This window comes from Mus caroli, unplaced genomic scaffold (assembly GCF_978045245.1).
Source record: "Mus caroli unplaced genomic scaffold, Mus_caroli_1 scaffold_18, whole genome shotgun sequence".
NCBI classification, from domain to species: Eukaryota; Metazoa; Chordata; class Mammalia; order Rodentia; family Muridae; genus Mus; species Mus caroli.
Window position 1 is genome coordinate 25,473,860 of NW_028227273.1, and position 27,578 is coordinate 25,501,437.

Genomic DNA, 27,578 nt, shown 5'->3' on the forward strand with positions numbered 1-27,578 from the left:
TGAACTTTTCTAAGCTTGTAGGTTTCCTTGATCAAATCCCTTAGTAATATGAATGACACACTTTTAGCCCTAGAGGGAGTTTGACACATTTCCTCCTACTCTACAGTCCTGTTGTTGTTGTTGTTGTTGTTGTTGTTGTTTAATGAATCAAGAGCAAAAGGCAATATTTAAATATAAATCTAGATCTTTAACCAAGAGATATATCTTCTAAAAAGGCAGGTGTAGCTTTGTGGGAAGAAATATAAATAGAACTGGACCCTTCTTTCTTCCTTTGAGTGGGAACAACCTTTTGGTGGCTCCCAGTCTTCTGAGACTGGTAGAAGGCCTTGCCTAGTATTACACACCCTGGGAAGGCAAGTAAGAGAGAAGGAGACATCTGTAAAGAACACAAATCAAAGACAGAAAGGCCTTCTCCTATTATAGAAAAAAAGGTTTGTCCTGCTTCAGAGAGAGACCACCGAGTGGGATTGGCATCGCTATCTAGCTAGTATTAAAAGAGATTGTCTATACAGCTTCCTGTTCATTTAGTCCTTGGGACTCCTCTGGGCCTATTTGAGTAATGACAACATCCTGATGCCAGTACCGTACTGGACTGACTGACAGAAAATGGAATTGGTATAATAATCCTCTTTCTCTGAAATAATGAGAACAAAGAGGGTAAACAAATGTCCATTTGCTTACGGTCACAAATCCAATCAGCTGTGAATGAATGTCAACACAGTCAGTTATAATAGTTTAATGATCACAGTAATCCAACATGAACTCTAATTTTCAACCTTTAATTCATAAAATAAAAAGTTTGAGCCAAATCATGATCTCAAGCTACTTCAGAAAGAAAAATCACTTTGCAGAAATAATAGAGGGTGTTTGTTATGTGTCTGTTATGTGCACTTTCTGTTGTTTTATGTTGGTTTTGTTTTATTTTCTAAAACAATAGCAGGATATGAACTCTATTGAGCAACTCAGAATGATAATTCTTGGGCCAGGGGGCTATCTATGCTCAGTGGTTGAGTCCTTACCTAGCTTGGCCAGAGCCTCTGGGATGTGAGGTAGAGAAGAAAGAATTCCCCTTGGAAGTCTTGCCGGTAGGTTACAAGGAGGTTATGAAATCTGTGTCTAAAGAGAATTATTTGTAATTTTCCTGATGCCATACATTACCCATCTCTAGGCAGAGACCAAACCACCGCCTTTATATAAGTTATCAATATCTTTACCAACTGTTACAAAGCAGGCTCACTTTTCACTTAGGACCAACATTTTTTAAAATTGCTAATTTCACCCTAAGCCTATGAGTTTGGATTTAGGAATTAAATTGTGTGTAGGCACCATTACACACATAAACCACTCTTTCCCTACATTCATGTGAGCCTCACGTTTCATATTCCTTGCTGTTTATGGCTCTGTCTTCCACTGCTTGGGGATGATGATGAGAAAGAAAGCTTAGTGGGGGTAGGAGGAAGACGGCCGAAGAAGAAATGCAAAAGGGCTTGAGGAGACCAAACGACAGAAACATATGGTAGGGCAATTGTGTAATAATTCTGAGGGTCTGTTACTCACTTCACGTGGAACTTTAATTGACTTTGGTCCCATAAATCATCCCCATGCAGAAAACATCGGCAGCCTGAGGGTGCCTCCAATTTTACGATTCTGAAACCAACGTGAAGATTATCTCTATACTTGAATTTTACTTCAAAATATAGAGACCAGACATTTAAAATAGATATATGGTCTAAGCAGAACACTGAAGTCACTGACACCAGCTTTGCTTACTCATGGGAACAAAGGTCTCATGATCTTGAGAATGAAATATCTCAGAACTCTCATTGCAGAGACTTTAAAATGAGTAGAGAAGTTATTCTTAAGTGGTTTAAACAAAGCAGAATGGTGTGAATACCGTGAGTGGTCTGGAAGTCTACTGACCCAGTGGTCCGCAACTGATCTCTTACAAAGGGAAAGGTTACCGGTGTGTTAACTAACTCACTCCAGAGACGGAAGGGAGGGGAAGTAAGAAGGGATTTGGGCACTTGGATGAATTTAAAATAACTAAAGCAAAGTCAGTTTTTCCCCCTAAAGGATTTCTGCTGAGTTGTGTGTGGCACTACACAGCAAAAGGGAGAGTGAAAATTTCTGTAACCTTATGCTTATACAAGCAAAGCCTCTTTGGGGAAAGATATGACTCAAGCACGAAGCGATTTAAACTGACATGGTACTCGTAATGTTGAGTGTTCAGCCAGGCAGATGCCATCAAAAAATCAGAGGTGTCCTGTACAATCATCTTTTTTCTGGTTAGGATCCCCTTCGTGGGTAGGCACTGAGTTAGATGTAAGGCACCAGAGGAAACCACAGAAACCACAGATATGCCTTTGGAGCTGTCTCCCCCTGGTGGTTAAAATGCTCCTATCAATCAACATCCTTAAAGCTATAGCTTGGCTCTTCCACCAAATGAGAAATAAAGGTCCCAGGGCACTTTCCAAAATGACTGCACATGTCCACCAGCAAACAAACATCCTGAGAAGCAAAAAAAGAAGAAGAAGAAGAAGAAGGAGGAGGAGGAGGAGGAGGAGGAGGAGGAGGAGGGAGGAGGAGGAGAAGAAGAAGGAGGAGGAGGAGGAGGAGGAGGAGGAGGGAGGAGGAGGAGAAGAAGAAGAAGAAGAAGAAGAAGAAGAAGAAGAAGAAGAAGAAGAAGAAGAAGAAGAAGAAGAAGAAGAAGAAGAAGAAGAAGCAGCAGCAGCAAACCACAGAGACATCCCAACTCCAGAGCATGCGCAGTAGAGTGGACTAAAACAAAGATGATACCCAACGGGAGAGACTTAACAATGAGGGGAACTGTCTTAGTGAGGGTTTTACTGCTGTGAACAGACACCATGACCAAGACAACTCTTATAAGGACAACATTTAATTGGGACTAGCTTACAGGTTCAGAGGTTCAGCCCATTATCATTGAAGTGGGAGTATAGCAGTGTCCAAGCAGGCATGGTGAGGGAGGAGCTGAGAGTTCTACAACTCCATCTGAAGGCTGATAGAAGACTGACTTCCAGGCAGCTAGAATGAGGGTCTTATACCCGGCCCCCACAGTGACACACTTGCTCCAACAAGGCCATACCTACTCCAACAAGACCACATCCCCTAACAGGGCCATTCCCTGGGCCAAGCATATTCAAACCCACCACATGAAGCAAGCTTAAAAACGCAAAACTGTAAAATTCCCCAACCCAGAACTCCTTGGTTATTCTCACACCTTGAACTATGCCACCCTGAACCTTTGGGTACATGGGGTTTGGTTTGCTTTATTGACTCAACTTTTGCTTAACCTCAGCTCCATTCTTTCCTTTAAGGAGAACTAAGGAATACATTCCATCATATAAGAGTAGGAAGATTTAAAAAAAATAAATAAAAGAGTAGGAAGATAAATTAGTACTACCACATTGGAAACACCTTCAGCAGGGTCCTTCAAATTAAATATATATATATATATATATATATATATATATATATATACACACACACACACTATGATCCTGTAATTCTGTCCCTGAATACCTACCCAGGGGAAGTGTCATATACCTAGCCAAATATGTGTATAAGAATGCTTATTAGGATCTATAGTTATAATAAGCAAGGTTAGTGTACCCTAATATTCAGGGTTTGAGTAAGTAACAAGTGTTATATTCATACAATATAATATGCAGCAAATAAAAACAACATATTACCTCAGGTTTCAAGGCCATGATTAAATCTCTTACTGAGTGGGAAAGAGTATACACATTCATATACATTCATATGAATTACAAAATGAGTAAGGCTGGTCTATGATTATACAAGTCCTGCCACTATTTTGTTTGGAGGAAGCTAAAAGAAAAAATCTTTCTAGGGTAGTGGATATGTAGGCTGTACATATAAATAAAACGGCATCAAGCTGCCCAATTTGGTGGTGCCTCAGCAAAAACCATGAAACACAGAGGATCATTTACTTTTAGAAATAGAAAAGAACATAACAGTGTTTGCCAGCATGGATTCCACACATAAGGAGACAAGTGGGAAAGTTGATAAAGCTTGCTAATATTGTGCAACTAAAGAGTCCAATGTTAAATTCAGTGGGAGCTTACCCTTTGCTGGAACTCTACTCAAGCCATGCATGGGTTCAACAGAAGAGACATCCTAGATTTCTCTCTGAGGCTGTGATAAAGCAATGACCAAATCAGCTTGGCAGAGAACATGAGTCCTTTGGCTTAGGAGTTACACTGGAGTCAGGAACTGAAGCAGAGGCCACAGAGGAGTACTGTTTACTGGCATGTTCTCCATGGATGATCAACTTGCTTTCATATATAACCAAAGACCACCTGCCCAGGGGGCCTACAGCCAACAGGGGAATGGGCCTTCCCACACTAGCCATTAACCAAGAAAATATCCCATAGGCATCCCCACAGGCCAATTTGATGGAATCAGTTCTTCAACTGACATCCTGTCTTCCCATCTGTCTCTAGTTCCATCTGTCTCTAGTTCCTGTCTACTTGATAAAAACAAGCCTGTGTAGAACAGTATCCTTTTTTTATGAAGCACATGGTATCACCATGAAGATAATAATTAAACAAATAATCTAATAATAGAGATATTGTTCCCTTGATGTTGTATATATGAATGGGGAGTATATATGAATGGGGAGAACAGGGTATTTTTTGGCAAGTAAGCCTGAAGTTGAAGACAGATCCCTGGCTCTCAGAGTTCTGTGTTCTTGAATTTACCCATCCTACCATCTTCTAAAATCTGTAAACTTAAAAAAAATCTCCAGCCCTATATGGAGTAATTCCTCAATATTTCAAAAACCAGCAGAATAAATGGAAGGGTGTCTCTGCTCCTGTACTTCCCCCCAAATATTCCATTTCAGAAAGGAAGTCTGATAAAACTATTGCTCCTGAAATTTGACTTCTACACACTAGGTCTCTTTTATTTAGCCTTGTAAATTACAGAGCCTGGCAATAGTCTCTCTGCCTCCTTCCCTTCAGATATCTGCCTCCAGTGTCTATGTGATATGTATGTGGATCCAACATCTATCAATTAGCCAACATAGGAAACAGAGCCAACAGTAAATTCATCATAAGATAACCAAGACATCTACAATAAAATCAAAGCACACATCTGAGTTCTCAACCATTCTCTGAGTAACAAGCTACAGGTCAGTATTTGGCTGGCACAATTTGCTGTTCAGAAAGGTTCCTCTTGGTTCCATGCAACAAAGCACAAATCACGAGTAGCCTAACTTTCTTGGACAGAAGCATGGTAACACCACTCTTCAGGGTGGAGCCGTTTGAAGTAGATGCTGAGACAGGACTGGAGCAAGCATGATGGTTTGATTCAAGAACTCATCCTAGGAAAGCAGGAGAGACTAGAGAAGGAGAATGCAAGGTTGTATGCATCTGGCCTCCATCAGAAGACAACTAGGAGGCTGGGAGATATATTTCTGAGATGGTCCACCTGAGAGGTGGAGAACGCTGGTGTGTTTATGCCCCAGCTCCCATCAGCAGTGCCTGGGGCGCTGCTCTTGTGGCTTTAACTCTCTCCAATTTCCAGTATGTCCCTTACAGAGGCTGAAAACACAGCTATCTGTAGCAGAAGCCCACAGGAAAAAGTCAACAGCCTTCGCAGCAGGACACCATCTGTGCAGAGGGAAGCGGCAAATTTGAGACCATATGGATGGATGGTAACACAAATAACTCAATTAGTGAAGCGTTCACGTGAAAGCACGCAGTGGAGTCATTCTTTGAACACAAGGGCCAGGTGTGTGGTCTTACTCAGTTATGTGAAAATTCAGCTGAAGGAAGACATAGACTTCACTAGCAACTGCTTTCAACACTGGAGAGCCGGCTAGGGATATGCCATCCTTTTCTCCCCCCTTACTTAAACTGTGGACAACCTTCGACCTAATTCTAATGCTTAAAAGAATTCTTGTTCTCCGCAAAAGTTACTCTTGCCCTTCATCTGCAGCAAAATGCTTCCTTTGCGTCAAGGGATTCTTTTCCTGGCCAAAAGAAAGAAAGAAAAAAGAATAAAGCCCACATATATTATATCTGATATATTCTGAACGTACCGGAAAGGTAAAAAGAGGTGGAAACCGAAAGAACATTTGCACAGCTCTCTCCTCTTCTACTATTTTCTGAAGCACTGCTCTAAGGTTAAGAAGAAATTATAAAATCTAATAAAAGGTTGGGACTCTTAGGATTTATGACCTAGATCATTCTATTTGAAGCCGTGTAAATGTTTCCCTTTCCTCAGCGGATGACGTCATGGGCATGACGTCACTTCCCTTTCCAATATCCTTAGCTCTGCTACTGACCTCCCCATGCCATTGAGACACACCAGTTTACATACTTCTTCCTTTGTGTCAGAACTGTCCGGATTCTCTCTTGACTGTTTTATACTTAAGTAAGAGTCCTGTTCTTACCCATCCTTTCAATAGGACCTCTCCATTCCTTAAGTGTTTATTTTCATATGTCTTTCTGTTGACTCAAGTTCATGGTGAGGAATTTGCTTGCACGGAGGAGGCTCACAAGCACAGGTGACCACTAAGAATTTTTCATCCTTGCTTTTAATGTAAAGTGACATGCTGGCTGCAAATATGCACTTCCTTCCCCCATCCTCCCTCCCCCACCTCCCTTCCACTTCTGCTTCCTTCCCCCTGACCTCACTTCCCCCATCCTCCCTTCCCTCTGTCCTCCTTTCCCCCTGTCCTCCCTTCCCTTGTCCTCCCTTGCCCCCCTGTCCTCCCTTACCCCTGACCTCCCTTACCCCTGTCCTCCCTTCCCCCTGACCTCCCTCCCCCCTTCCTTCGGTCACAGCTCTGTGTTTGCCTTTCACCCCTGTGTTGGGGCATTGAACATCATTCTGAAGAAATGTTATATCTGTCTGGAAATTGCTCTTTGAAGATGCTCCCTGTCAGTCCAAAAGTTTCACGATTTTTTTCTTATACTCTGGTAGTATTTGTATTGAGCATTTTGTATATATTTTTCTAAGGTATTATATATTCTAGAAAGATACAGATTTCCTTCTCTTTTCCTTTGTTTTTTCTTTCCACTTGATGAGTTCGCCACTTTTACCTGAAAACAGTCTCTTCTGCTGTCTCACGTATTTCTTCCCAAGGGTCTCGACTATTGCACTGTAGCAAGAACACCAAGAGCAAAGAACCTTAATGTCCTCACCCCAGGCTCAGGATACTGTTTACACACCATATGATCTCCTACTTTGCTACCTACAATTTCCTGTTTCCATGACTACCAGTATGGTTCAGATGAGCATCTAAGAAAGGCCAGGGGTTAAAAGTTTGGTCCCTCAAGGTGATGGTTTCAGAAAGTGGGAGAGCCTTTATGATGGAGAGCCTTGTGGCAAGTGCTTGGATCATTACGAGCAAGCCTTTAACTGGGGTTATGAAGCCTTGGTCTGCCAGCAGACCCTGAGCGAGTCACACTGTCATTGGTCTGCTCTCGTTCCAGCATGCCTCCATCAGCAGGATCCCAAAGCTATGCGACTCCCAGCCTTGGAATAGATCCTCTAAAACAATCAGATAAATCAACTTTATGTCTGTATAACTTGACTGCCCCAAGTATTTCATTATAGTAACGTAAGGCTACAAGTGTTTCAGGTTATTGGCATTGAGCTCCTTCTGCTGGCTAATAGTTTTTCTGGTTCTTTGCTATCGTAGTTTTAACGTATCCAAGAAAGTATTCTGTAAGGCTATCTTACGCTTCCATTTTGACATAGGTACTCCTAAAATTTGTGTTTCGATTGATTCAAATCTTCAGGTTGAACTCAGCGGTTTCTTTTATGAAGCTGGGCACTGCTTACTTTTTTCCATGCGTTATATTAATCCCCACCCAGACCTAGTCAAATCTTTCTCTGCCTAGGCCTTACTGTGAGGCCGTAGCAATAAGATAGACAAGGTCACGCATTTGAGAAAATGTCACCAACTCAAGTTCCCTTAGGAGAGGAATTTGCTCAAATATGGGCTCTTCAACATCACTGGGGGCAGTACAGGTGTTAAGTGAGTTGTCTGTGTCAGAGGTGTCATTTTCTTTACTCACCACTCCAGTGAGTAAATTCAAAGATCTCTTCTTATGTAGTATTTTACTATAGGGGTCATAAAACTGCCTTGAAAAACACTCAGGTGATCATTCCTGAATGGTTCAAATTCAATGATTTGAAAACACCTTAATTTATTTGCAGCCTAAAATCCTATAATGGAAAGACTAAGCAACTGGGTATTTAAAAGAATCGGGGTGGGGAAGGTAAGATAGAATGAATCCGAGGCAGCCAGTAAGTTGTTCATGTCTATTTGTAAAAAAAATGTTTGCACACTGAAGATATAACACAAAAGGGTTTCTTTCTTTAGGTCTCTTTCTTCAGGACCTCTCCTGTCCTGAAGATGGATAAGCTGGGATGAACAGCTGAGCATGGAGGTGGGGGGGGTGGAAAATTCTTGTGTGCTTTACCTTGCCATAAATCAAAGACATAAAAGACATTAAATAAGTTTTCCTCACAATTTTGAAAAATGAGAGCTGAGTACTGGCTTGTGACAACAACCAGATGGAAATTCACTGTAAGTTTATGTGACGTGAAGCCCTGCAGGTCCCTGTGAAGCCCAATAGTTTTATCGTCATAGTGGGGGTGAATTAAGCCACGTTTCTTCTTATGACTGGGCTTCCATAGATCCCTCATAGCGTTCTCACCCTGGAAGGCTCTGCCCCTCTGTCCTCTCAGAACTCAGTGTCATGATTCCTTTTTCCAGACTCCCACTCAACCAAAAGTACAACAAACACTTAGCCAACCAGATCTCCTTATCTTTGCTTTCCATTTCTTAGTATGCTTCTTTTCCATAGACAAAGCTACCCTGAGTCACGGTAAAGTAACAATTACTACATACCTCTCCTGGCCATGGTAGGAAAGTGTTTAAAGACACACTTCCATGGAAAGCCTTCGGTGTCATATGCAGGTGAGAGACACAAAAACATAAGGCAGACAAGAGCGTGTCAAAAAACTGTTCTATATGGATACGTATCTCAAAGCTGGATATAGTTTATTTATAAATAGTATTTAGATACAGAACTTAATAATATTTCCCAGACCCGTAGCGTAGTAGTACATACACACCAGAGAAGAAAGATAACATATTTATGTTTCTGACATTTGACAGAGAAACAAGGTGGGTTATAGACAGATGTCTCGGCAGAGACACAGTGGCAGGTCACCTGCAAACTACAAGCGCTGGGTTTGCTTCTCATTTTGGGCACATCTGGATAATTTCTCCAAGTGCCCTTATCCCCACTCGCCGCCCAGGCTACACTACTGTGTCAACCATATGATCTTAGGTTCATTCTTTAATTGCCATGAGCTCTGCTTTTAAAACATCAAGGAATAAACAATATCTGAAATTGCAAACCTTCTGCCCCCCATGAGTTCTTTCTCTCTAAATTAATTTATTCCACCCTATGCACCACCAAATATAGTCTAATACAGTAAAAATAAATAGTTTTACCCATCTAATGTTGTCTGTATTATCCCTGGTCACACATAGCATAGAATATTGGAATTCTGGAGGTGTCTGAACACTAGCCACATTTTGTATGGTAGCAATACTTGGCATTTAGAACACGGGTCAGTGTAGACACTGACACTCTGTAGACCAGAGGTTTCTAACCAAGGCTAAATTCTTCTGCTGTCCCAAGGAGCACCAGCCCAGTGGCCTCTGTGGAGCACAGTAAACAGACTCTAAAGGATGTCTTCAGAGAGACATCTATTGTCCACACAGGAGCAGCAGGAAGTTATGGGGTTGCATGGAGATGGCTACGTTGAGACGCATGCGCACACATCTCTCCAAACCCCTTCAGCCTGCAGCCACTTCACTCTTCTCGTTCTGTTTACACGCCTCAGAGAATTAAAAATAAAACAGTTTCCTGAGCCGTGCGTGACCTTATGGTTTTTGTAGTGGTCATGCTGATTTCTTTTGTGGAAGAAGGAGAATCCCTGTCAGTAGGGGGCCCAGTGGAAATGCAGGGCTGGGTGATGGAGCAGTGACCATAGGGTCCAGACTCCCTGCCAAGGACGCTGCCCTCTCCACCCATAGGGGTAGGTCAATGCAGGGTGAGGAGCAGCTTGGGGGCTCAGAGTTTATGCACAGAGTATGGCTGTCCAAGATGGCTGCCAAAGAACTGCATCGTCAGCAGTTCTGCATACAGACTCAGTCATCTCATTTAACCCACAGCTAAGAACAACAGATCTCAGCACTGAAGGTAAACACCAACAGCAAACAATTCAGACAACAGAGATTAAAAGGGCTGAGTTCTCACACAGCATAAATGTGTCTCCCTCTCTTTTTCTTGGAGTGTTATAAACATAAGCTGTAGTGCAGGGCTGGGCTCAGAACATGCCTGCTCAATTTGACCTTGAACCTATACTTATACCATTGTAACAGCCTGCGAGCCTGTATTTGAACAGGGCTAAAACCCTATCCCATCATCTCTCTAGTGTGTCTTTTAATAGTTATGAAGAACACAGAACTGCAGTCAGTAGCTCTGAAGGGGAATAAAGGCTGCTGGTTGAATTATACATAAAAAGAATGTATAAATAAACAAGATGTAGAACTTTTTTTCTTTTAAAGAACTTGGAAAATAGGTTTGTTAAAAAATGACTTTCGCGGTGTGAGTGCCATGTCTGGCTCAGCTGCTTCCAGAGGTATTACAAAGACATGAAGAGCCCCTAATGCAGCTTTGCAAACCACAGCTTGTCGTAAAGGCTAGCGTGAACTCATTCTACTGACAGGCATCCATGACGCTGCTTCGCTTATTGGCAACATTTTGGCGACACGTCCTATGCTAACAGGAAAGGCAGAGACCAAGCATGGGACAAGAGCCAGAGCCAGCAGCACCCGTTACTTCTTTTCATGTTTCTTGGTCAGCTCGCGCCCTCCCAGCTGGCCCCAGGCCCTGCTGTCACTGGGTCTGCCTTCCCTCCGCAGGCTCTCCTGGGAGACTTGCCGCATGGCTTGCAGGATGGCATTCTGGACAATCTGCTTGCTGGTGTTCTGCAGCTTCACCTCCTCTAGCTCCTTCCCAGACTTCTCACCTAAAGCAAAAACATGAAAAGGGGGAGAGAAGAGAAATCAGTCCCCGGACCTGTGACCCTGAAGGGGTTGAGGAGCAAGGGAGAAATTGCTGCTGTGGGGAGCCCTCGTGGAGCCCTCGTAGCACAAGACCTGAGATGGTAGGCGCCTCCCGGCTCCCTGCCAGATCCCTGGCCTGGAACACGTGCCACACTTCTCACACAAGGAAACGTGTCCTGTAGTCATGTAGGCCCAGAACAGAGTTCTCTATGCTAATGATGTACCTAGAAGCCCTGAGGGCTTAGCCAATAAGCTCCTGTTCCCAGACATTCCTCCCTGCAAAAGGTATTTAATCTCGGATCTATCCTGAGAAGTTGGTATGGTAGGCATGCATTTTCCACTCTGAATAACCAATAAACAGTTTGGAGCCAAGGACTGTCTCTTTCATTGAGAACCACCATGGGGAGTTGGAGCATGCCTTCATCTACAAAGCCAATGTCTAAATCTCCTGAGACGTGGCTGGAGCCGCTGTGGTGGTTGACATTGTTGGCATCAGGACCTCCCAAACCTATGACAATGCAACCTCCAGACCTGTCGCCAAGACAACAGGCACCATATTCTCAGAATCCACTTGGCTCACCTCTCATCTTTACCTGTGTCATTTTCCATATAAATAAGGGGAACGCCCCTCCCTTTCTCTCTCTTTCCCTCTTCTCTTTCTGCCACCACCTTCCCTCCCTTCTCTCTCTCACATGGAACTGTTTGGGCCCAGTGTGCTGTGTTCAGATGCAAACCTCTATTTTAACACATTAGACATGGCTTGTGTTCCAGGACCTCACACAGGTCTGGGTCAGCAAGATTTCCCAAGCTGGTCCCTAACTCTCCTCAGAGCTCTTTTAGACCTCTAACAGCTCCAGACACCCCCAGACAACCACCTTTTGCCAATGAGCTAAGCTGGAGCACCCAACTCAGGCCCAAGCTAGACACTGTCCTCAGCCAGAGGACTCCAACAGTCCTGTTGTCCTAGGGAACCCATGGATTCCTGACAATTCCTTCCCAACTTCTCTGTGTAGTTTTCTACCAGCAACTTCTACCAGAAGTTAGGGAATACCCGTTTCGGACTGCATTTTCCCACCCCCACCCCACCCCACCCCGGGCAGTGCAGTCAAGCTCTCTGCATTTCACCTCCCCAGTGGGCCATGCCTAGCATCAGGGTGAAACTCGGACCCACAAAAAAATAGACTCCAGGGGATTGCTATTAGGAAAAAACTTTTATTATCGTTGTTGCTGCTTCTTTTTTCTTTTGAGATTTTAATATAATTATATCATTTTTCCCTTTCCTGTTTGACCATGCAAATCCTGCCAGTGGGGGAGATACAGTTATCTCTTTCTCTCTTCAAATTCTTGACTTCTTCCTTCATTAATTGTTGTTGCAAACTGTACTGGCTATTTTTGTGTCAACTTGACACAGCTGAGTTATCACAGAGAAAGGAGCTTCAGTTGAGGAAATGCCTCCATGAGATCCAACTGTAAGGCATTTTCTCAATTAGTGATCAAGGGGAAAAGGCCCCTGTGGGTGTGACCATCCCTGGGCTGGTAGTCTTGGGTTCTATAAGAGAGTAGGCTGAGCAAGCCAGGGGAGGCAAGCCAGTAAAGAACATCCCTCCATGGCCTCTGCATCAGCTCCTGCTTTCTGACCTGCTTGAGTTCCAGTCCTGACTTCCTTTGGTGATGAACAGCAGTATGGAAGTGTAAGCCGAATAAACCCTTTCCTCCCCAACTTGCTTCTTGGTCATGATGTTTGTGCAGGAATAGAATCCCTGACTAAAACACAAACATATATGTGTGTGTGTGTGTATATATATATATATATATATATATATATATATATATCCCTAAATACATAAATATAACCTACTCAGTCTGTATTGTGTTGGTTGTATTATGTTTCTGTTAATAATGTCAGAAGCTGTACTGAGAAAACCTCACCCACATCACTGCCTAAACATGAGCTCAACAAAGGCAACAATATACATGCTAAGGTGGGTGACTTAAGGCTCAGGAGGCTCAACCCTACACAAAGAACTAACAGTAACTAACAAATGCTAAGAGGGGAAGAAAAAGTCTCACCAGTGGCCAAGCACACCAATTCGCTAACCAATATCAAATGGTAGGCCCTGAAAACATGCTGTAAGAAACAGTGGGACTTCGTTTAAATCCTCCTGTGCCATACAGCCGTGAATCCTGTACAAGGCACTTGAACTTTTGAAGCTCACTTACACATCTGTAAAATGGCAGGCCACACCTAGTATAGAGCATTTCTATTGAACGAAGCATAACACTGCTCCATGGTGGTGGTGGTGGGGCCGGATATCTTAGGGTCTCTGTTGCTGTGAAGAAAGTCCGTGACATGGCAACTCTTATAAAGAAGCATTTAATTGGGGCTGGCTTACGGTTCAGAGGTTTAGTTCATTATCATCTGTTAGGAGACATCTAGGAGAAGCTAAGGCTAGCAGGTGACTTTCTTGGATGTAGCTAGCCCAGTGGTTTTTGCATGGCTTAGGGACAGGTGAGCTCTGAGAGGCAAGGTCCTAGGAGACGTCATCTTCGTATTGCTTCTTGTAGCTGATATGCCTTTCCCTATCACTAGTGATTACATTGTCGAATGACTCCTGAGCGTCAGCCCACCCTGTTGGGCAGATTTCCTACAGCTCAACATGAAGATGAACTTTCATGAATTAATGCTGTTTTTTTAAGAGATGGTTTTAGTTGTTTGCTAGTAAAATGTAATAAAATTAGAATCAAGACTAGAATGTGCCCACCCCTCATAGAATAGTAAGTAAACGCTGCATAACAAGGAATACGATGAGTTTTCACAAATACACTAAAGAGAGAAATAGGCTTGAGACAAATTTGTAATCAAATTCATTCTAGGTCAGATCCAAGGATGAGGCCACTGGTGTGCACTATGATAAAGCAAGGCCATGTGAAACTGTTGCTTTGAACTTATAATGAGATTATAGAGTAAAACACTGCTTTGGACTTAACAATTAGTATCCCTCTGTAGCTCCCCTTTTGTGTAACATTTTATCTATGTGGCAACTTTCTAAAGAACTTTTGTTTAAGAAGATATAAAAAGGCAAAGAAGAAGAAGAAGAAGAAGAAGAAGAAGAAGAAGAAGAAGAAGAAGAAGAAGAAGAAGAAGAAGAAGAAGAAGAAGAAGAAGAAAGAAGAAAGAAGAAAGAAGATCGAGCCTCTGGGGCTCTGCCCATTCAACACACCAAATGTATATGTATGGCTTGAAGGACTCTGCCCAATCCACTAAATGTATATATGTATGTGAGCGCCCAACTTGCCAGCAAGAAAGACGCCACAACAGGATCCTTCTGTACACGTTTATTGGGAGAGCTTGATTGCAGAGGCGAAAAGACCCTGAGCCCCAGAACTGGCGCTGCTTATACAGGCCTAGGAGAGGCATGTCTACACCCGATTGGTCATGCTTTCAGTACCTCATTTGCATGTCTCAGGCCAAGCAGTGACTTGGCAAAAAACTCTACTGCACATAATGGCATATGTGGCTTCCCACATCTCCCCCTTTTAATTTTAATAAAAAGATGCTGGAGTAGGCCTGTGCAATTATGTCCATCTGCCGTGGCTCCTGTTTTAGGTTGTTCCTCTAGTGTCACTGCCTTACCCATCATAGGGTTACCCTATCGTCACCAGGCCCCGTGTCTTAGGTTGGTCTGTGCACGAGGAAAGTTGCCCATCTTTGGATACTGTGATGCTGTGTGACAGCAACTGCTAAATGACCTAGGGTGAACTCTACAAAAGAGGCCAGCCAAGTTTTAAGGTTATGAATTACTGGGGAAATCATGACCACCCTACCACGTGCAATGAGGAAACCTCAGCGATGTGCAAGGGCTGATCAATGATCGCTGAGTCTCTCTCATCCCAGTGCAATGGATCCATAAATCCGTGGGGTGCAAGAGCAGAGAACTCAGATGCCAACTAATTCTTGAGCATAGATAACCAAACTTTAGGGGAGGCTCCATTTTCAATGGCTAAAAGTGCCTGAGTTATAATCACCTTGTCACATTTTTGTTGGGTTCTGAATTTGCAAACCAACCAAAGCATGAACACCAGTCCACAGCATATGGCAGCACCAAACAAATTCACTCCCACCCATTCCTTAAAGTAAGAAAATGCAGAGGTAATCCAAGAGGTAAAGTCTCCAAGGGTCACTGTTTCCACTCTGGTTTCATTAAGGTTCAGGATCTGTATCTGCAGCTTCGTCTGCAACCTTTCCAGCTCCTGTGACCAGTTCCCCTTCAGATAATTCGATAAATCTGTACTGTTAATAAAAGAATTATTAATATACCACAACTCATTTGTATGACATCCATCATCTGTTCCATGTTATGTTGTAAAATATCCACTCTTTGATTCACTAACATTAACCCTGAGGCGATATGAGAATCCACCCTTTGCAGGGTAAGCAATGCCTCAGACATTTTTTCTGCTGACTTATGGTGTCAGCAGTATTAACTTGATTGGCCATAGCAATTCCTGCGGTAACCCCTGACACTGCAGACACCACAATGGCAGTAACAATGGCAGCTGTGATTCCAAAATTTCTCTTTTGCCGCACAAGACTCATAATTGGGAACTTCTCTGGATCTGCCTCAACAGGCACAGGGACAAAGGTTGGTAGATGTACCACTAAGGCTAAGAAAGTGGTTCCATTCCAGCATTGCGTCAAAAAACAAGTGACATTTGTACAATCTAACCATTCTGTATTATTTTGAAATTCAGCCAATATAAAGAAAAATGGAGGATTAACACAAACTTCTACTGGAGAAGTAGTCATATTTCTGATAACTCTATTAGATGTCACATTATCTAAATGAGCAGAGGTATTGGAAAGTGTGGCAGAAACATTCAACATCTCATGAAAGGTTCCAGTCAGCAATGCAAAGACTGACAAACTGGTACTAGCACCTGCCTCATTACTTAAAATCCATTGGTAATATGGCCAAATATTTTCTTTTCCTGTAGCATCTCCTTCATCATTCATTACAGCAAAATACAATGGAGGTGACAAAACAAAACCCTTTGCTATTTCTTTCCGAGGAAAAATTTTTGATTGACAAGGTGAAAAAACTATAGAAAATGCAAGGTCCGGATGACACCAGGGCACGCTGCGTTTGCGCCATCAAAACTGCGGCAGCCAGCCCTGCATTTGAAAGGGGTCCTCCTAGTTCTCTACAGGCCTTCATCCATGCCTGTAGTCCTTTCCCTTTCCAAGGTGTGATAGCATTTCTGCATTCTTTGGTACATTGCTCATAAACTTATTGTTCAATTAGTGGCATTGTGGCCTCAGAATCACCAATTATGCATCCAGCTGCTTCCATCATTCAAGCCACAAATTCAGAGAACAGCTCATTAACTCCCTGAATAATTTTTGTCAAATTACCAGATACCTCTCCTCGATTAGGCAATGCTTTCCAAGCTTTCACTGCTGTCTGATTGGTTTGATCATAGACCTGCACTGGGTATCCTAATTGATTGTTTGTCCATATACCCTGACCTGTAAGCATCTCAAAGCTCCATGCTTGTTGCCCTGCAGCGGCATTAGCACGGGCCTGACTCAAACACAGATCGTGCCATATAGACTTCCAGTCTAGATACTGTCCCATCGTAAGACATGCCTTTACCACACTCATCCAATCAAAAGGAGTCATGGCATGGTGACCCAGTCTATCAATTTGGGACTGAGTAAAAGAGGCATTGACTCCATAAGTCCTTACTGACTCTGCTAAATCTTTCACTTGTTCATGCGATATTGGCTCATAATATCGCTGTTGAGCTTGATCCTGAAAAACAGGAAAAGCCTGACATATTTTCTGCAACCCTCTAGGAGTGCAAAAGGAGTGGCCATTGCCACTTGTTTTCTTTTCTGTATAAGGCAGAGGTGGTGGGGGAGCACTGAGACTCCTCCCTATTGGACCATATCTTTCCGCCTCATACTCTGTAGCAGTCTCCTCCAAATCTTCCTCCTCCCCTGCTGATAATTCCGAGTCCTCCGAGCAAGATAATTCTAATAACTCAAAGTCCTCGAGAGGAGGGTAGATTGACTTAATTTTTTGATCTTCATTCTTTATATTATCTTTTGAGTCTCTATATTTTGGTTTCTTTTCCTTTTCTCTTTTTATGTCTCTTCCTTTACTTATTTTTCTGCGTGCTCCTTCCTTTTCATTTCTCTCTGTTTCTGACATGCTTTCCTGGTGCTCCTGCAAAAGTCGTTGCCCTTCCTTAACAGCTAGCTCACATTTCTTGTCCTGGATACAAGCCTTAATCAACTTCCATAGCGGTCTTGTTCCTGCTTTCACTTTCCCTTCAGCTTCCTCTCCCTAACTTTTCCCAACTAGGTAGTGTCAGCTATGCAGTGGGGGCAAACAAGGAGCGAGTCTGTCTATCTCTTTTAAGAACCCTCTCACTGTACTTTCAGAAATCTTTAAACCTCGTTCTTTAAGTAAGGCTTGCACCGGCCCTACTAACGGCATAGACTGGCCAGTACCCATGATCATCCTGGACTAAAGTGTCCTTGAGACACTCACTTATCTACGTGCAATTCTTAGTCCCAAGATCAACTCACGAGTTTCTCTACACTCGCTTTATGATCTTATGTATCTGCCAAGCTATTACCAGCAGATACACTCGTGTCCAGGGTGATGAAAATTAAGACAATAACACAATATTAGGACAAGAAAGAAAACAAGCAGCACAACCCCAGCAACAATTACTGGATCTATTCCGTAGGAAAGCATACCTCCCAGAGACTTACATTAATTTCTTTTTACTTACCGGTACCGCCGTTCCCCAGCTGAAGAGTTCTGAATCCACGAAGTCGAATCCTTCTCAACAGCCTTTATTGCGGGAACACAATAAAAATCCTCCCCGTGATGCAGTTCTGAATCCTCCCTGTAACAGGGCGTCTTTGCTTGTGCCTGAAGATGTCTCGTCCTGGTTTCGGCACCACTTGTGAGCGCCCGACTCACCAGGATCCTTCTGCACACGTTTATTGGGAGAGCTTGATTGCAGAGGCAAAAAGACCCCGAGGCCCAGAACTGGTGCTGCTTATATAGGCCTAGGAGAGGCGTGTCTACACCCGATTGGTTATGCTTTCAGTACCTCATTTGCATGCCTCGGGCCAGGCAGTGTCTTGGTAAAAAACTCTACTACACATAACAGCAAATGTGGCTTCCCACATATGTATATGTCTGTCTGTATTTATGTATATACATACTTATGTAGGTACTTAGCCTGGTGTGGCCATGATGGAGACAGAATGGCATAGCTCCTGCCCCTGGGATAGGGCCCCAGTGTGATCCTCCACCAGTTGTGGATGGCTGCTGTGGGCATAAGGCTTGGTTTTTGTTTGTTTGTTTGTTTGTTTGTTTGTTTGTTTTTGAGACAGGGTTTCTCTGTGTAGCCCTGGCTGTCCTGGAACTCACTCTGTAGACCAGGCTGGCCTTGAACTCAGAAATCTGCCTGCCTCTGCCTCCCAAGTACTGGGATTAAAGGTGTGTGCCACCACACCCAGCGGCATAAGGCTTATTTGTATAATAATGTACATATTTTACATTCCTCAGAGCAATGTCTCCCCAGTTAACATTAATGACACCATGATAATCAGACAGCAGGAGTCCAGGAGTCTAAGGTGTGAAAGATGTCTCAGCAAAATGATGACTGTTGGACCTTCAAGACAGCCCTTAAGGCTGTGGGAAAGAACTCTAAATACATGAGTTCAAAAGTATATAATTTCTCACTATGCAAAATATAAGGGGCTTCATGAATCTAAAGGAACAAAGGCAGTTACACTGTAAACAAGCTTGTCAGGCAGATATAAAAACAGACAGATATCTGAGTTCAAGGTCAGCCTGGGACACAGCAAAGTTATGCCCAGGTGTGTTAGAAATGGTCATTTCAGGGCAGGGTCCCATCCAGCTAACTTACTGTCTTTGCTTAACAAAGGCAGACAGATCTCTGAAATCTTTGGCAATGTTAAGAAAAAAATAGTGTATGCTTGCTGTCTCCCAAGAATCCAGGGTCTGGGTGGCAGGATGCTGATTCAAAAAATAAACAAAATGAAAACCTGGAGTAAATGACAGGATTGCTATGTAAACAAAAAACTGAGCTTTTGGTCAGCATGAGATGAGCTAGCAAAATAAAAACGATAGCAGTTCTTAAGAAATTTCTCTAGTGAGAACAGAGCTATCTGGAGATCTCTGCAGAGCAACACAACTCCTCAAGAAGATTTTTCTAACAGAATTTTGGACTTGGTCAGAAGATCCAATAATTTTTTATAGCAGTTTTTCTGACTTGGGTCAGAAAAGCCATGAGCTATCCAGATAGCTTCTAGAAATTTTACTAGCAGAGAGAACTATCTCAACCAGAGTGTTTTTAGAATATCAAGGAAAAGCTGTGTAGGGGAGGGGAGGGAGAGGAAGAGAGAGAGAGGAAGAGGGAGAGGGAGACAGAGAGGGACAGGGACAGGGATAGGGACAGGGAGAGAGAGCGAAGTATGGAAAACCATCTCAACAGAATCTAGGCCACTAGCTTGGACCCACAATTTGACTTGAGCCATTCTTTTTGCTGCTCCCAGACACAGGAAGGTATATGTGTGTACTGGCTATTTTTGTGTCAACTTGACACAGCTGGAGTTTTCACAGAGTAAAGAGCTTCAGTTGAGGAAATGCCTCCATGAGATCCAACTGTAAGGCATTTTCTCAATTAGTGATCAAGGGGGAAATGCCCCTTGTGGGTGGGACCATCCCTGGGCTGGTAGTCTTGGGTTCTATAAGAGAGTAGGCTGAGCAAGCCAGGGGAGGCAAGCCAGTAAAGAACATCCCTCCATGGCCTCTGCATCAGCTCCTGCTCTCTGACCTGCTTGAGTTCCAGTCCTGACTTCCTTTGGTGATGAACAGCAGTATGGAAGTGTAAGCCGAATAAACCCTTTCCTCCCCAACTTGCTTCTTGGTCATGATGTTTGTGCAGGAACAGAAACCCTGACTAAGACAATGTGTATATATGTAAGTAAGTATGCATGAAAACTTGTGGAGTTGATAAGACAAGTGACCGGGCCTGACCAGAATGTGTGTGTGTGTGTGTGTGCGCGCGGGCGCGGGCGCGCGCACGCATGTGTGCGCGTGTGCGTGTGCATATGTATGTGCTCAAATTCTCAAATTCTCCCTTTCTTCCTTTTCTTTTCTCTCTAGTTCACAAACAGTTAACAAGTCAGAACCTCTTGCCTGGCCAGTGAGGGGCACCTAGTTGGCTAGCCAGAGAAGAGTCCTAGCAGTAAATCTTTTACTTAATCCGCCCACCCCCTGCTGTTAAACAGCAGATACTCATTGCCTGAATCCAGCAGTTTCTGGTCTCAGAGTATCAGAGTTAAGAAAGATAAATATTACAAATTAAGCAACATTTTAGCTCTTGCAAAATTTAGTTTTGCCCCTGGAAATCTCCAGTGCTGCCTCCCATTGATGCCATCAATGGTGCTTGGATAACTGGTGCTTGGGCAGGCTCCCGGCACTCATCAGGGTTAGAAGCATGGTAGCATGCAGATAAACATGATTCTGGCTGGAGAGGTAGCTCAGAGTTGTATCATGGAGATTCACAGGCAGCAAGAGACTGAGACACACTGGCCAGACATGAGCTTCTGAGACCTCAAAGCCCATGCCCAGTGACACATTTCCTCCAACAAGGCCACACTTCCTAATAGTGCCACTCCCTATGATCGAGCATTCAAACAAGCAAGTCTATAAGGGCCATATCTATTCAAACCACCACAAGGGGTATTTGTGCTCTCCCACATCTCAATACAGATAGACCCCAAGTGTGTCTGTAGTTTGTGTCTCCTAGTTGTCTGAGGACTTTTCTTCCCCCTGTGTTATTATCCAGATGTTCTTACAATATGACCTTCACTTGCCTGGGGGAAGCTGGTAAGGCACCACCCCAACTGGAGCTGGAAAGAGAGAAAAGAAGTAACAGAGCGCAAGAAATTTCCTTTTGAAGATGTGTAAAAGAAGCAAAGTGTGGTATTACATGCTTGTCATCCTTCACATGGGAAGCAAAGGCAAGAGAGTCGGGACCTCAAAGCCATCCTCAGCAATGCAGTGAACACAAATGGATATTAAGAAGTCAAAATTAGTGTGCCCCAGACTCAGACTAGAGGTCCCTTGGATGACCAGAAGGTCGGCTTCACCAAAGCTCACTGTGAGCTAACCCTTCACTGTCCTCATTAACACTTTATCCTGGATCATGAATATCTCCTTGCAGAGGACCTGGGCTGCAAAGTCATTTGCAAGAAAGGCACAAGGAAGACGGAGAAATGACCAGCCACATTTTGCAGACAACCGAAGACAAAGCCATGTACAAAAGTCAGTCTCATACCTGTGCATCAGGCATTTGGGTCCATCCTACCCTTTCCCCCTAAGCTATAAGGGTAGGGACAGGGCTGTGAGTACAAGGTCTTGGTTATCCCAGATGGCTTATTACCTGACCCACATTGTTCCAGTCATTGTTTGTCTGGGTTTCCTCTGCCAAGACAGTCAGCCCCTCCTTTGCTCTACCAGCTAACACCCTCTTCCATTCTTCTTCCTTCCCCCAATCCATGGCACTGGTTATCTATGACTTGTCTCGTTGCACAACTATACAGGCTTCTCACAGGTATTCCAGCTGAGTAACCACCTGCCCTCTGTCATCTCTTCAGCTGAAACCCTTTGGAGAGAGTCTGTTAAGATACAGCACGCCACTGCCATCCTTAGAAAGCCACCCTACCATTCGTCAAGCTAGCCATGTCTCTTGTCACTGAATATCTGTCACTCATTCTGGCTCATTCATCATGTCTAGGGAGGTCAAATCTACAAGTAAGAAGACAGCTCCTTAAAGGAAGAAATCACTTGGACCTTGCAATGTGGGCAGAACATGCGTCCTGTGTCCAGGAGAGTACTGATGGCTCAGCCAAGTATTCATTTGCAGGAACATAACTGTGGAGAAACTCCTGACTCAAGTTTTCCCATGAGTACAGTATGAAGATGTATACTATGACCCAACAGAAGGCAGAGGCAGCCACAGAAATGCTTGGAGCCTTGCCATTGACTTACAGGCATTTCACTTGCTTCTGTGTAGCAAATAATCTACACATTTTAGGTGGCCTGCTGCCTGGTTTTCAATGACGCCAATGTCCTCTAGCCTAACTGACATTTTCAATACCATTTATCTATTCCACAAAAGATGACAAATTGATTTAATTAGCTTTAAAGTCTGAGCCCCCAATGCAAAGTCTAGAACGAGATATTGCTAAATTTGTCTTCAGTGTTTTCCTGTGGAGAGAGAATTGTTAGTCCCTTCTCTGCCCAAGCTCCCAGGATGCCTTACTTTCCAGCTACCATCCAGCTTTGTCTGTTAATGTGCCACCTTCCAGAAGTCAACAGGAGCCCTGCTGCTCCCCGCTATCCCTGTCAGAACTTCCTCTTCAGAGTCCATCAAACCCACCCCGGGGAAACGTCTCTAAGGAATGTAATTGTCACATGGCTAATGGTTGGTGGCTAGAGTAGACTGAAGACTTCCCAGAGACCCAGATAACTGGATTACATGGTTTGCTCCCCGCCTTGCCAGGATCATATCAGACAGACCAGCTATGGACTTGCACCAGGGGCTGTAGTCCTGTGGTCCAGGAACTGGCACTTGACATTTCTCCCATTGGGTGTGGCCGAGTGTTCCAGGGGCTGAGATGTGAAGTGCTGTTTGCCATCCCAGAATGCACCTCACTAACAGGGAACTTGATATGTCTTCAAGTCCCTGTAATTCTGCTGTCTGATACTTTTTGTTGAACACACACACACACAAAAAGAGCTGTGCATTTAACAAACTTGCTGGCCTGGGCCATCAGTCCTTAGAGCCCTCCTGCCCCAGCTTTTGCCTCTTTCCTTTCATTGTCTATTTATTTGAGGGCCCAATCACCCAACCCTGGGACCCTATCCAAAATCCTTATGTAGCTGATACTTCTCAGCTAATAATTAGTATTAATTCTTCATATATCGCTGACAAAATTATGCTTCTGACAACTATAGGAAGATACAAATTTCCATCAGTTCTTAGCTCCAGAACCCAAATGCCATAACCTCTGTTAAGTTAAGCCTAACTTATCCTGTTCCAGTGGATATGGGTAAGTTCCACTCTTGCCATTCAGTTTAGAGGCAGAGTCCAGGTGACCTTACCTGCATCACACCGAGAAAGGGACAGTGGCTGTGTCAGTGGCAGCAGAACCTCCAGTTTATCACTCTCTGGTGGGTCACCAAACCTGCCAGCGGTTAAGTTTTTTTAAAAGGACAGGAGACGGGTTACCACCTCTCTCTCCCACAACAGGCTCTCTAATACATCAATCATGTTGTCAGTGGCAACCAGCCAGGCATTCCATATCTCCCCTTCTGATCATTTGACATTATAAGGGCAGCGCTGTCGTTCATCAGTGACCAGCATATGACACACAGAGAAGAACTAATTCTGGTCCCTTTAATAATGTAACGATAGTCATTTCTCAGCTCTGTGCATACAGGAATTTTCCATGAAGGACCAGATGTTAGGTCTCACCCATCTGTGCCAATTGTTAATGAAGTAGCGCTGGCTGACCTACTTTGGGACCAAAAGGGGTGACATTCCATACCCTGTCTTTCCAGCTTGATGCCGACCTCGCCAATCTACTCTCTTCCCACCCACTCCATAACCAAATACAAAGGAGCAGTTTGGAATCTCCAGAAATAGTTGTAACAATGTAACATTGCCAGAAAGCAAAGGATACTTCTGATCATGTTTAAGCTGTACCTTGTTATTACAGCTCCCACCCCACAGCAAACCAGGTACAGGGCATCAGGAAAACTCCGCCTTCCGTGGCCAGCGCTATTACTTCATGACCTGATTACTCTCACGACCTGTATAGAGTTCTTTATTAAAATTCCTACAGGAAAAAAAATGAAAAGAATCCAAGAGATTTTTTAATGAATGCATCTTTGATGGTTTCATACGCACATTTAATTCATCCCTGTTACATATTCTCCTCTAATTCATGCAAGGTCCTCTCCTCTCATCAAGTCTCCACCTTTAGTCTGTGTCTTTTTGTTTGTTTGTTTGTCTGTTTTATTTTTTGTTACCAACTGGGCTTAACTAGAGCCTCAAGCACAGACCTGGGTGTGAAGCTCACCAGAGTAACATGGGCCACTCACCAATGGCTACAACACTCAAGACAATGAATTAGTTTCTCCTTCCCTGAAGCCTGGAAGACCATTAGTTTCCCCTGTGTGTGGCAGGGCCCCACAAGCCCTTCTCCTCTCTATGCCTGAATATTTAGATGCTCAGTCTAACGACCACAATGATAGTTACAGATCACCTCTGTGCGCGGCACCACGGAGGGGAGCAGAGCCCTGCAGGCTGAAGCATCTGTTTGTGTGTGCACTCTTCCACAAAAATAATTTACAGAGTACTTTCTGTAGAATGCACACTAGCTTGGGAATTAGAGGTCACAATATTGAACAGAACAGTCATGAGCCCTGTCCTGTTTGCTCATATAATCTAGTGGGAGAACTGGGTTTTAATTGAATAATTGAACAGGCTTTGAGCTGTCTTGAGCTATAGCTTTGAGCTGGGACATATACACTGTGAGAGAGGAACAACCACATAGGTGACTGATCTAGTCTGGGATGAGCAAGAGTCCCAGACAAGCAACCTGTGTGTGGACAGGAAAGTAAGGCAAGGAGAACTGGAACAAAAGAACAGGTCAGGAAAGGAGGTCAGAGTGCAACGTCCCAGATGTGTGCAAAAGCAAGGTTCACCAAGATGTGAGGAATGCTGAATGGCTAGGTGTCTGTGACAGGGAGGGAGATACAAGAGTCACACTTAAGGGGGGACATCCCAAAGTGCTCAGGCTGTGGAAGGGCTCGAGGGGACTTTGAGTGGTTTGGTGACAAAAGAGCATAGATTGTCAATGCTATAGCATAGCTGGAGAAACCAGAGGAGACCTGAGTCATCACACTGGAAATCTGTGCATCTGGAGAGCCCTAGAAAGACAAACGAAATCTGGACCTGCCAAGAGGAAAACAAAGTGAGTCTCTTCTGGCCCCAGGAGGCCAGGCAGGCATGGGGCTCTCTAACAGAGCCACAGAAGGCTTTTAGCTTTAGAGCTGTTAAATTATTTTAGCACATAATTGAATTTCTACACTATTACTAGGTTGCAATGCCTTAGTGAAGCCAAACAGAGCAGTGCCAATAAAACCTGAAAAGGAAATAGCAATTTAATCTAGGATTCTGATTTGATTATTTCAGGCACAAAAGACCGGGGTAACTTGAGAAAGAAAGAAAAAAAAAAAAACATTAAATGCAAAGGCCTGAGTTAGCAGCTACCAATATCAGTTATAAAGCAACAGTGATCAAGACAGAGTGAAAACAGCATTTAGAAATGTCTTGAAAATCATACTAAAAGAAATGCAGGGACAAAATGGAACAGAGTCTGAAGGAAAGACCAACCAGTGACAGGCTCAACTTGGGATCCGTCCCATGGACAGGCACCAAACCCTGACACTATTATTGATGCTATGCTGTGCTCACAGACAGGAGTCTGGTATGGCTGACCTCAGAGAGGCTCTACCAGCAGCTGATTGAGACAGATGCCGATCCTTACAGCCAACCATTGGAATTAGGTCAAGGACCCCTATGGAAGAGTTAGGGGAAGGACTGAAGGAACTGAAGGGGATGGCAACCCCACAGGAAGAACAACAGACTCACTAACACAGACCCCTGGGAGCTCCCAAAGACTAAGCCATCAACCAAAGAGCATACACAGGCTAGTATGAGGCCCCCAGCACATATGTAGCAGAGGGCTGCCTTTTCCAACCTCAGTGAGAGAGGGTACCCCTAATCCTGTAGAGACTTGATGCCCCAGGTAGGGGAGATGCAATGGGGGAACTCTCTCTCAGAAGCAAAGGGGAGGGAGGTTGGGGTAAGGAACTCTGGGACAGGGAACTGGGAGGAGAGACAACATCTGAGATGTAAATAAATAAAATAATTAGTTAAAAAGAAAAACATAGTGAATATTCAGCAAATATGGATATGAGCATCTGACTCGTGGCAAACACATCAGTCAATGGGTCAATGGGTCAGAGCCACACAGACTATTGACCAACTCACACTCCACATAATGTTTTCTAGGTCAATTTTATATCTATATTCAATATAAACTTGGAGCACAGACGCTGTTTCGGAAAGTGAAACTGCTCCTATGGAAATAATAGGAATGTATTATTTCTCATAGTCCATTTACCCAAACCCAAAGTGGCTCACAATACGAGGGAAAAGCCTTTATATGTGTACAGACTTCATGTGTTCAAGCCCAGGCTTACTGATTCATGAGCCATTGACTGGAGTGTTGTAACTATGGGGGTTTGTACATGTGCAAGGGCAGAGGGCACATAAGATATCTGTGTGCTTCCGATTTTGTTGTGCACCTAAAATTTCTCTTAAAAAAAAAACCAATAAGTTCTTTATTTTTGTTATTTCTAAATGTGTTGCGTGTCTGATGAGAGAGCATTGTGCAAGCACTCACTTGAGTGGACTCTGGTGAGGGTGGAGGTCAGAGAGGGGTCTGTCCTTCCCTTCTATCCTGTCTGAGGAAGTATCTTGTCCACCCCTACATTCCCCCGGACAAGACATCCCACTCCCCTTCTGGGAATCCTCTCGTCTCTGGTCCCATCTCCCAGGAGGCGCTCCTGTCACATATGTGGCTTTTAGGTAGGTCCTGAGTATCGGAACTCCAGTCTTCAAGCGTAGGGAGCAAGTACTGTATCCACTGAACCGTCTTCCCTGCCCAAACACCAATGAAATCTTAGAAGAAAAGGACACAAAAAGCAACTGTTATAAAGGGGGGAAATGTTCTGAGAAGGAATCACGGAGTTTGGGAGGCGGTTTGAAGGGAGGACTTAAGAGAGTGAACAAATTTTGCACTGAAAGAAGCTGGAGCAGGGCAAGTGTTCATGAAAGTGTTATGCCAGAGGTGTTTAAATGTTGCATTTTCTGAGCATGCGGAGAACGAGAAACTCAACCAAAAGTGGGTTATGAGTCCAGAGAGCTCCCAAAACTCCTGAGTACAAGGCTTCTAACGGAGTTTAGCAGAAATCTGGGTTTCTCCCTTTCACACCATTCCTTCCAACTTCTACTTTCCCGGCGAGCCACGGGGGTGTGGCTTTCTATCTGTCCAGCAGCTCAGCTTGCAGTGCTTTGGGCGAGATAAAACTTCCTGCCCCTTGACTGAATCTGCAGGATTGGGGCAGTTGAAGGCAGATGGCTCCGGGCAACCGTCCCTGCAAAGCCTCAAGCACACACTGAAGAGCATGGTACCCGGCCCGGAGGACGGACGGTGGAGCAAGGTTTGCAAGGGAAA

At 43.9% G+C, this 27,578-nt stretch overlaps 1 protein-coding gene across 1 annotated transcript in view; it reads right to left on the minus strand.

The window, feature by feature from the left end:
- Positions 1–9,060: 9,060 nt before the first annotated feature.
- Positions 9,061–27,578, minus strand: part of Akain1 (A-kinase anchor inhibitor 1) — a 52,257-nt gene continuing 33,739 nt past the window's right edge. Inside the window, exon 2 of the mRNA XM_021150142.3 lies at positions 9,061–11,109. Within this exon, the coding sequence (XP_021005801.1) occupies positions 10,916–11,109 (194 nt within the window). The 3' untranslated portion in view covers positions 9,061–10,915. The remainder of the gene's footprint in view (positions 11,110–27,578) is intronic.